General features: G+C 23.0%; 1 protein-coding gene across 1 annotated transcript in view; it reads right to left on the minus strand.

The window, feature by feature from the left end:
- The window catches only part of LOC100198688 (conserved oligomeric Golgi complex subunit 7), a 48,753-nt gene that overhangs the window by 29,773 nt on the left and 6,184 nt on the right, over positions 1-12,796 (minus strand). The window contains exons 6-9 of the mRNA XM_065791297.1: positions 11,508-11,597; positions 9,539-9,607; positions 9,355-9,390; positions 1,330-1,450 (exon numbers count right to left, since the gene is read on the minus strand). Of these exons, the coding sequence (XP_065647369.1) occupies positions 1,330-1,450; positions 9,355-9,390; positions 9,539-9,607; positions 11,508-11,597 (316 nt within the window). The remainder of the gene's footprint in view (positions 1-1,329; positions 1,451-9,354; positions 9,391-9,538; positions 9,608-11,507; positions 11,598-12,796) is intronic.

Below are 12,796 nucleotides of genomic sequence, written 5' to 3' on the forward strand. Positions count from 1 at the left end.
TCAGATTAACATATTCTATTGCAATCAATAAATTTGCAATAGAATATGTTAATCTGTTAAATATTTTGTTTCTCTCATGGTTATCTATACTGGTAACTATATGCTACAACTTCAAAAACATCTAATAGTTTATTTTTCTAAATTGATAATTAATAATTCTATTAAGGTATGGTAGTTTAAAAATGTTACACAAATAACTTTACTGTAATGTTCATAATTTATAGATTTTGCTCTGTATGTATAAATGTGTTATATAATGTTTCTATATAATGTGTCTATATAATGTGTTTATGTGTTATTTAAGTTTAACTCATAATTTTTGGTAATATTTAGTGTAATGGAATGTGTAGTTACAAATATTTAATGTTATTTGCTAGTGTTTTGTATGTTATTGTTGTGATGTTTTATGTTGATTAGTTTGAGCAGTTTCATTTACACAAATTAGCTGTCTCAAATTATTTACTAAAAGTTAAGATATAAAATAATAAAAAAATTCATGCCCAAAAAAAGTATACAAACAAATATCAGCTCATGATCCTCGATCTTACAACCTTAGAAGAATGACATATATGAAAACACCTAATCCAATGGTTTAAAATTAAGAAAAAATTGAAAGAAGTACACTTCTATGCAAACTCTCAGCGAAACCAAGAGATCATCAAACCAAACTAAGAAGAAAAACAACTACAAACTTTAATCAAAAAATATTTTTACCAACTGAGGCACAACACTTTGGAACAAGCTTCCTGACTAGATTGTCAATTCTAAGTCAGCCAACCAGTTCAAAAACAACCTGGATTTGTACCAGAAGGTAGCACTTTATAAACCTGAATTTGTACCAGAAGGTAGTACTTTATAAACCTGGATTTGTACCAGAAGGTAACACTTTATAAACTATTAAAGTGTTAGATGCTCATCGACATTTAGCAAAAGTAAATTTGAATCGCATAGTGCAGTTTATACTTTTAATATTTAGAAAAAATATAAATCCTAATAATTGTAATTTTTATATGGTTTTCCTACTTACGGTAAATATAAATTTTGAATAACATTAGAATATGTGTTAAACAAAGTTGATTTAAACAACCTGGATTTGTACTATAACACCATGTTAACTATTAACATATTAAAGTTATGTGTTGAAATGTTTGATAAACTAAATCATGCAACAACAAAATGTTTAATTTAAAATAAATAAAAAAATTTATAAACTATTTCAAATGATACTGTTGCTTTTTGCTTTTAATTTGTTAACTCTAATATTTTTCACACCACTGTTTACATACACACACATATAAATACAAAATATATAAAAACCTTTATACATACCTAAGTTGTGATTATTGAAAATATGAACAAGTTTGGGGCTGAGCATGGCTTCAAGTTTGTTTTTATGAGACTCCAACACTTCAACATAATCAGCAAAATCTGGAGAATCTTTCAAGTGTTGCTTAAAAATTTAAATAATTACACTGTTTATTCAATCAGTATACAGAATGTATAAAAACAATATTTTATTTTGCTATTTTTTTAAAACAAAAAAAAAGTTTTTAATGCATTTTTATAGGCATCTGCATCTGTACAAAACAACAGGCATTTGTGGTCTCAATTCCAACAATTTCAGAATACACACAGAGTAGCTAATTTTTAAATGTACTAACTTGTGTTTTAAGCACCTAATAATCTAAAACAAAAAATTCCAATTCTAAAAGTGGCAATATTAGGCTTCCAAAAATTGGGTTTGTAGAAAATTCCAGAGATATTATATATTTCCCTATACGATATTATATATCCTAATAAGATATTTTATATATATATATATATATATATATATATATATATATATATATATATATATATATATATATATATATATATATATATATATATATATATATATTATTTTTAAAAATAACACAATGTTTTTTATTATTGACTTGTTTCGTAAAATTTATTTACATTTTCAAAAGATTATTTTACAATAATAAAAAACTCTGAAATAAATATTAAAAAATAGAAGTCTTTACAGAGAAATATTAACGGACAAAAAATTATACATAATAAACCAATATATTTATTACAAAATAACTCGGTAAATAATCAATCAAAATAACCAACTGTCAAAAAAATATATATATATATAATAAACTGACGGTAAAATTAAATAGATAAGTTTATAGTATAATGTGAAGTTTATTTATTAAGTGACGGACTTTCCCATTTAATGTGGAGGGCTTCTTTTATCTTTAATTTGTGTTTGGTTGGGGCATTATCCAAAATCTCAAAAGAATTACAGTTAGCCAAATTTTTGCAATTAAGAGATAAATTTAAGTGTTTAAATATATGAGATTGTTTATCACTTTTAAGGTGCTCATTTATTCTAGTTGCCAAGTGTCTGGAGGTTTCCCCAATATAACTGGCATTACAGCCAGCGCAAAAAAATTTATAGACAACATGAGATTTGAGCAGTTTAGGAAGTGACTCTTTTAAGCAAAAACAATCTTGTATTTTATTAGTAGTGAAAATTAATTTTATTAGAACATCCTTGCAATATTTATGAACAATTTTTGAAATTTTCCATTTAGTGTAATTAGAGTACATTCCAATGCATAGAAGCTTGAAGTATCTTATATCTAAGCCATTAACAATGTTAGACACAGATGGGTTCATTTTCTTATCAATATAGGATTTAATTTCATAGTCAATAATTTTTGTGGAAAATTATTATTTTGTAAAACTAATGATAGATTCTTAATATCTTTATCAAAACCAACCCAAGAATTATTAATTTTAAATGTATGATCAATAAAACAACAAACAAGTCCAAATTTTTAGCAAGAGGGAACAAAACTAAAAAAATTTTGTAAAAGACCTGTATACGTTTTTTTGTGATAAACTGAAGTCGAAAATGAATTGGATTTTTTAATAAGTACATCTAAAAAAGCAATCTGGTTATCTTGTTCTTTTTCCATAATAAATTTCAGATTTTTATGTTGTTTATTGAGGCGTTTGAAAAATTCTTGAGCTTCGTATTCAGAATTAAAAATAACAATTATGTCATCCACATACCATTTATAAAAAAAAAGTGCTGTAAAGGAGCAATTATTTATTTCAGAGTTTTTTATTATTGTAAAATAATCTTTTGAAAATGTAAATAAATTTTACAAAACAATGTCAAGAATAAAAAACATTGTGTTATTTTTTAAAAATAATTACTTATTTTATGCTATTATGACGTGCAACAAATATATATATACATATATATATATATATATATATATATATATATATATATATATATATATATATATATATATATATATATATATATATATTTATCTATCTATCTATCTATATATATATAGATAGATGGATAAATATATATATATATATATATATATATATATATATATATATATATATATATATATATATATATATATATATATATATTTATATATATATATATAAATCAATATTATTATTTTTATCACGTCATAATAGCATAAAAATAATAATATTGATTTATATAACTGTTTAAAAATATTATTATTGATAAAAACATTGATTTGATATATTTACATGTTCGAACTTTTAGAGAAAAAAAGTTCCAACTTGAACCTCTTAAAAAATGACAAAAGTTTGAACATTCGAATCTGAACATGTTTGACTTCTTGTATTATAACGTCAGAAGCCCTAGTTCTGACGTTATAATACAAGAAGACGTAATGGAAAACTAGCAGAGATTAGTTTTCCATTATGTCTTTTTGTATTACATCAGAACTCATTCTACTGTAGTTTGTAATTTTTAAACGGTTTTTTTATATTTTGATTTGGCTGATGATTGCCAATAAGCATGAAACTTTAAGTTCCATGAAAAGTTTTTTCTAAACTTACGTAACATTAAAGATTTAAGATTTGCACTAGATTTAAAGACTGCCCTGTAACCTGCTTTCCTAAAGATTTTTCAAAGTTTTGGTGATTATATTGGGATCCACGGCAGTGATATAGTTGGCCTGGTTGCTTCATTGTTAGATAAGACTATTTCATTATTTGAGTGTTGTTTTTTTATAACAATATTTGCAAGGTTTTGTAATTTTTTCTTTTCGTATCCATTTTCAGCAAACACATTTATTAGGAAATTGATTTCTTTATTTAAAAATTCTTCAGAGTAAATTGATAAAGCTCTATGAATAAATTCTTTAAATATTCCTTCTAAGACTTTTGGATCGTGGTTTGAATTAGGTTTAACCTAAATATTTGTTATTGGTTTTTTTAGATCAAGAACTATTTTAGTTGCTCCTTATTGAACTTTTTCTAAATTGCAGATGTCAACTTTTATATTTTGAAGACTTTGCTACCACAGTATGCTGTAGTAGCAAATTCTATATGCGTTGTACAAATACTTTGTATAACAATTTTATGAAATTAACCTTGTGATGTGCAGAAGTTTTTTTACTTGTCATAAAATTGAATTTGCTTTCAAAGTAGATGAAATAACTTGTTGTTTTCAAAGTAGATGAAATAATCTGTTGCTTTCAAAGTAGATGATATAATCTGTTGTTTTCACTTACAATCATTTGAACATTTTACTCCTAAGTCTGTCACTAAAATTGTTTTTTCAATTTCTGTGCCATATTAAAATACAAAACTCTCAATCCTAGAAAAACATTCAATACCTTAAAAATTTAATTTAAATTTTAAAAAAGAGCGTTATAAAATTAAAATGAAGAAAAACAACAATTTATTGGGGATAATAATGGTTGTTTAATCACCAGTGTCATAGGAGGACAATGGAAATTTTTTTTTGTGTCTGCACATAGAGACCAAACTATTATTAATCTTATATATTATTGCCGAACTAAATCCTTTTAGTAGTAGTAATAGTAGTAGTGTTAGTGCTCATTCGAGCGTGCTTGACATGAAACCCTTGGCAGCCATTGCAACTGAGGTAGTGGCAAGAAAGAGTCGCACCACTTTGTTTTATAAGAAAACGTGAACGAACGTGTATGCAAATATCTAACGTATGTAAAGTAATGTTAAAACATACTGAAACATTTATCAAGTTTTACAGTTTGATTTTCACTTAAAAATTACATTGCGTCAAGCTCTCCTTAATTTTGATCTATAACATTTGTTTCTGTTAAAAAACCATTATATAGTCTTGAAAATTTTAGTTTAACATGCCAGCGTGGCCGAGTGGATAGCGCGCTGAGCTTCTGAACAAGGAAGCCGTGGTTGTAGTCCTACCACTGGCAACTTTTTTTTAAAAGTTTTTTTCGATTATTTTTGAATACAAAATACTTTTGAAGTTTTATAGAGAGTATATACAAACATATGTAACAATATTATACACTTAAACAAACGAAAATTTCTAAAAACATCAAAACACCGGGAGAAAAAACTTGTTGCGTATGTGTCATGATTGAGATACTTATGTTATTAATGTGCTCAGGTAATTAGCCCTTATAAGCTGCGGATGGTCTGAAAAAAATTGTCTGAAACTTAATAAAGAAATAAGACAGTCCTGCTACTCCAGAAGGTGTTGCTGTGGAGAAAAAAAAAAAAAAAAAAGTCTGTAGCTAGAAAAAAGTTTAAAACTTTCTTTTGACAATTAAAAGTTTTTTTTGCTACATTAATTTTTTTAACTATAAATATGTTGCAGCTGTTTTTCAAAACGCCTTAATATGCTTATTATGTATTTCAAGTAAAACGCAATTAAAAAAAATCATTAGGAGAAACTCTTTGTAAAACGCTTTTTGAAACAAATGATTTTTATATGTATTCAATAACATTTGTATACATCTAAACTGGCTTATTTTGTAAAAAAGTCAAAATTGATTTTTTTTACCTTAAGGCGTTTTGAAAAACAGCAGCATTATGGATGATACAGCAAATATGTTGAAATGAGATAATTTGACACAAAATTTAAATGCTCTGAACAAAAGCCACCAAACCAAAAAAATTAAAAGTAATTGCAGTTCAGTGCACTTAAAAATTTTAATATAGTGTATTGGTGTTTGCAAAGAAGCTATATAAATCATTTTTTAATTTTTAATATAAACTAATTTTTTTTAAACTTTGTTGCGCTTATATATATATATATATATATATATATATATATATATATATATATATATATATATATATATATATATATATATATATATATATATATATACAGGCTTTGACAGGAATGGAGGGCTATAGCCCTCCATTCCTGCCAAAGTATATGTATATATATAAATATATATATATATATTATATATATATATATATATATATATATATATATATATAATATATATATATATATATATTTATATATATATATATATTTATATATATATATATTTATATATATACATATACTTTGGCAGTATATGTATATATATAAATATATATATATATATATATATTTTATATTTATTTGTTTACATATATTGTTTATAAAATGTAAAAAATCCATTTATATAACATTTTATTCAGGATCGTATGTAATATAAGTAAACTTTTCTAAAAACTAATAAATTATTCCAATAATAATATTTTGCTCAAGCTGTTTTGTTTTGATTTTTTGTTGGTATGTTATTATGTTTAAAAATATTAACAAGATTGAAAAAACACAAAACATATTGTCTTATCCAAGTGAAAAATTTGAAGCTTCAATTTTAGAATTGCCTCTCTCTCGATATTTTCTGATTGCTAAAATTATGTCATCTGCTTCTTAGACCTTTGAAAATGATAGTCAAGGCTTTTTCATAAATCGATGAAACCACAATTTTTTTGCCTATGTGACGTCACTTTGTGACAAAAAACTAGAAAAACAAACTAGAAATAAGATTTTATTTAAATTTTTTCAAAAAACTCCTTCTATTAAAGATATATGGAATATATTTTATGAGATATATTCTAACAAAGACAAAAACTATTTATTTATTACTGTTGTAATAAATACAATCTCTGATCTGTGAAATGGTATACCTGTACCAGTTTTATATATTTTTACGCAACTGTATGCAACATAATTAAAATTAATAAAAAATTGAAAGGCAAATGTAAAAGGAAACTTGACGCATATAGGTTTATTTTGCCACAAACCGATGTCAATGCGCAAATTTTTTTCAGCTTAACTTTTAGATTAGCGTTTATTATTTAGTTTTTAATCATAATCATAAAAAAGAATGAACTTTTTTTTAATGACTATGGTTTAGTGGTCTAAGATCTTCTTAGTTCCATTTGTATAGCGTTACAAACAAAAGTCTGTAAGTGTAATTGTCGGGTATAATATATTTATAAAATAAGAAAACTTTAAAATTTTATTTTAAATTTTAAAAATCTTTTTTGCTATATTATTATTTTTTGCTATAAATATATAAGCAAGATTGAAAAAATTTCAAAATTTATTACGCTAAGGGAAGGTTTTAAACCCACTCAACACCCACCCCCACCCCCTCAAAACAAAACTGATGACAGCGCACTTAACCACTGAGCTATTAATGAAATGCATTTAGCAGAAAAACAAACCTTATTATAAGTCTCTTATAAGCTCTACATGCGTAGCTATGCGGAAAAGGTTGTTGTTAAGTTGTTAACATGTTAAGGTGCACATGTTGCTTGCTCTTGAATGTTTTTTTCAGAATAAATTGTTTTACTAAAAAATATTGAAGTAAATAAGGAATAGGTGTATAAATAATTGGTGTGGAATAGATATGTAAAGAAATGGTAGGTTTGGTAAAGTCTGTATTTTACAGATCTGGAAAACTAGGATATTAAGGAAAAAGTATAGAAAAGTTTGAAGTAGACTTAGAAAGACCTGTATTTTTACGGGTCCAATCTCTGCTAGTATTATTTATATCTTCATAGAGACAATAACTAATAAGTATTTTATGGCTGATGATTGCCCAAGGTATAAAACTTTAGGCCCATAAATTGTTATCTTTCTTCATTTTATTTATACACATATATAAATATTATATATATATATATATATATATATATATATATATATATATATATATATATATATATATAAATTATATACATATATATATTATATCTATATTTTATTTATATGTATATACATATATATACATATATATATACATATATATATATATATATATATATATATATATATATATATATATATATATATATATATATACACATAAATATATATCTTATACTGCTGATTTAGGCAAGCAGTTCTTCTTTTTCTAAAAAAGCTGTATTGATTAAAATAAGCAAAAAAGTGAGCAAACGCTTATATAAATACGCTAGAGTAGGTAGATAGATATATATATATATATATATATATATATATATATATATATATATATATATATATATATATATATATATATATATATACATATATATACATATATATATATAATATATATATATATATATATATATATATATATATATATATATATATATATATATATATATAATTAAATACTTCCTCTTTTTATGATCACCAAACTTATATGTTTAAATCCAAACTAAAAAATTATTCATTGAACCTTGGAGTATGTAAGCAATAATTGTTAAAAAAATCTAGGAAAGAAATACGATAGTTGTATGCAGAGGTTCTCCATACAAAAATTGTGCAAAACATTTTTTAATATATCTTTTTTTATTTTCATAATATGTTTTTAGGTAATAATGGTTTTTTCTAATATCAATAGGCAAATAATTTAAAGAAAATACAATGATAAAATTATACAGAGAAATTTTTTTTTTTTACAAACTACATTTTATTATCTGTAAATAAATATACTTTTTAAAAATTAATTTACAACTTTTATATTTTTAATTTGCCCTGCATTTGCATTTGAGACTGATGTCAATTTATCTTGTAATTGTAAGATTTGAAATTGTGATTGAGGCCTCTATATGCTTTAAAATACTCATATCCATAAGGCCAGTTTCTGGATCATTACTAACTTAGTAATGAATGCTATTTTGCTATTTTAACATAAAAATTCAGTTTCACAACTGAAACTGAATTTTCATATTAAAATAAGAAAACAACAACTAGAGTAGTTGCTTAAAAGCTCTTAAAAAACAAAAATGGCTGCAAATAAAAATTTTCTTCTGCAAAACTTTGGAATTTTTTTAACAATTTGTTTGCTAGAAAAAAAGTGCAACTTGTGCATTTGGCCAATTTATTTGTGCCTGACCTAATTATGATATTTATTTTATAATTGGTTTTAAAATAAACAATAACTCTGCCTGCATATTTTCAACCATGACATGTAGCCATTGCCTAATTATCAACATTAACACAAGGTGTTTCTGATTAAATATTTAACTTTTAGTAAAAAACTAAAAAAAAAAACATACCAGACTTTTTTGCATGCTGATCAACCTTTGTGCAACCTGTAATTATGTTAATCTTTTTAAAAATAATACAATTTTATAAATTTTAATAAATTATAAATAAATTTTAACTAATTATAAATAAATTTTTGCAACAAAATTAACAACATAAAAACATTTTTTTCGTAACATCTATCAATTGGTATACCTGCTCAACATCTCCGACAAGTGCAGCCTCTGTAACTTTTAAGGATGATTTAGACCAATTATCAGCTTCCTAGATATTTAATGTTAAAATATACAAAAACCATTTGTATTAAAACACTTAAATAGTTCAAGAAAGTTCAAAAAGCAAAATATTTGATTTAAATTAAAGATAGTAAATAAAGTTTCAAGATTAAAAAAATATTTCATTATTTTTCTTATAGTAGGGCATTTATTCCAAAAACAGTGTTGTGAATGCTATGTAACAAACAATTTTATAAATACTATGTAACAAAAAATGTTGGGAATTCTATGCAACAAATATTGTTTTGAACGCTATGTAACAAACAGTGATGTGAATGCTATGTAACAAACAATGTTATAAATGTTATATAACAAAAAATGTTGTGAATGTTAATACAAAATTAAAATGTGTAAGTGTTATGATAATATTTCAGCTAATTCCATTGTTTGACTATCCTTTTTGTGAAGAAGTTATAGAAGAAATTGTACTTGTAGAAGAAGTTGTACTTGTAGAAAAAGTTGTACATCGGACTTGTTTTCTCTCTAGTTTTTAGTTCTAGTAATTTTGTTGCCTTGTTCTACGATTGTGTTTTAGCTTCTTTTTTTTTTAATTATATTTCTATTTTTCATTACTGGATTAATACTTCCAATGATCTAGAAAGTCAACCTGAATAGCTTGTAAAATGGATCCTGACATCTGCTCCATTGATACATAAAATACCTCATTAAAATGTCACAGAGATGTTGCAACATTTTCTGCAACATATCTGTAATATGTTCTTTTGCTTTATTCAATAAAATGTTAAATTTGATATAATGGACACAACCGGCATTGCTAATGCTATTCAAATAAAACTAATGAACTCAGTAAGTAATAACTGTAACTGTTAGAAAATTTGTAACTGCTAAATACTTATTGTATCTCATGATCAATATACCAATTAATATTTTTTTGAATCTGCACTTTTTAACATTTATATATAGTTTATTTTAAAAAACAATTAACTTGTGATTATACCTAGTATATTGTTTAATAAAAAGCACAAATTGAATATCAAAAAAATTGTTACACTTGTGTCATGTCTGCATCATACTTACACAAGCGATTAGTATGATGCAGACATGATTGTTACACTTACAAGTGATTTGCAATATTTAAGTGATTTGACATAATGAACTTAAAGTTGAGGTTTTGAATTTATTTTACACAAAGATATTGTTAAACATTTAACTTAAATTAAACAACAAACATTAACATTAAATTTAAATTAAACAACAGAGTTCTTGGCTAATATAAAAAAAAATTATATATGTATAAACAACACTTATACAGACAGTGCTCAAGGTCAAGAACTCAACAAACCAAAAACGTACTTTGAGCAAAATAGTGGTTATCTCAGATTGATATTACAGCTAATACTATTAACATCAGCTTTTACATTCAGACAAATGAAGTGAGATATAAACTATAACAAAATTGTAATGAATTTTTTTTTAAAAACTTTCAGATTTATTTAGTTAAGTAAAAGTTTACAAACGACATAAATAATAACATCAGAAAATATGATTTGAAGCATCTGGATTTAATGAAAGAGTTAAAAGCACACTTTAAGTAACAATATTGATAAACTATATTATACATACAAAACATATATATATATCAACAAAAAAGCTTTAAACATAGCAAAGGATATCAATTACTACATTATAATTTTTCACCATATTAAAGTCTTGCATATTTTCAACTCATACTCCAACTTAATTCATATTTTTAACCACAATTTGTGCACAATTTTTTTAATCGTTTACTAACTTTGTTCATAAAAACAAAAAAAATAAAGAAGTAACAAAGAACTAATATAAATTAGTCAATAAAAATACTTTTTACAATATTATATTGTATAAAATAACTGAATAAACATATTAAATACTACAAAAATTGAATAAACCTGAAGAGCAAGAGAAGTAGATTGCATCCGATTTTTAATGCTATCGATCAACATCAACTCTTTCATTGATTGAGATGTATTTTCTTCAATCTAATTAAATTAAAAATTATAACAAAATCTTACATATTTTTAAATATGGAAGCTTCAGCATTTGTGGCAGTGTTAATACATGTATATGTAGGAGCCAACTTTAATCCACAAAACAACTATATATATATATATACATATATATATATATATATATATATATTTTAATTTATATTATACTATATTATATTATTTATATATATATATATATATATATATAATAAAGTATATATATATATATATATTATATTATATTTATAGTATATTATATTATATTTATATCATATTATATACATATATTATAAATTATATATATATATATATATATACATATATATATATATATATATATATATATATATATATATATATATATATACATATATATATATATATACATATATATATATACATATATATATACATACATATATATATAGATATATATATATATATATATATATATATATATATATATATATATTATAAGTTATATATATATTATAAATTTTAAATATATATATATATTATAAAATTATATATATATATATATATATATATATATATATATATATATATATATATATATATATATATATATATATATATATATATATATATATATATATATATATATATATATATATATATATATATATATATATATATATATATATATTAGTGTAAAAAAACACTTATCTAACTTTTATCTTCGACTTGAAGTTTCACCATTGCTGGATCATCAGGAAGAGTTACTAAATCTCAAAAACTCTTCCTGATGATCCAGACAATGGTGAAACTTCAAGTCGAAGATAAAAGTTAGATAAGTGTTTTTTACTAATTTATTATTGCTCTGTTCTTTAAGAACATTGAGCACTCTATTTGTAAAATACACTAACATAATTTACATATATATATATATATATATATATATATATATATATATATATATATATATATATATATATATATATATATATATATATATATATATATATATATATATATATATATATATATATATATATATATATATTATATTAGGGTGGCTCTTAAAACAACATTTTTGAAAAAAACCTGTTCCTACCCCTTTACTTTGTTCTATATAATACTAAAACACTAGGTTTAAAATTTTTTTGAACAAAAAATTATTTTAGGGGTAGCTCAAGACCCTTAACAATTTGACTGGTCCCTAAAATTTT

The sequence above is a fragment of the Hydra vulgaris genome, chromosome 02, assembly GCF_038396675.1.
Source record: "Hydra vulgaris chromosome 02, alternate assembly HydraT2T_AEP".
Classification (NCBI taxonomy): domain Eukaryota; kingdom Metazoa; phylum Cnidaria; class Hydrozoa; order Anthoathecata; family Hydridae; genus Hydra; species Hydra vulgaris.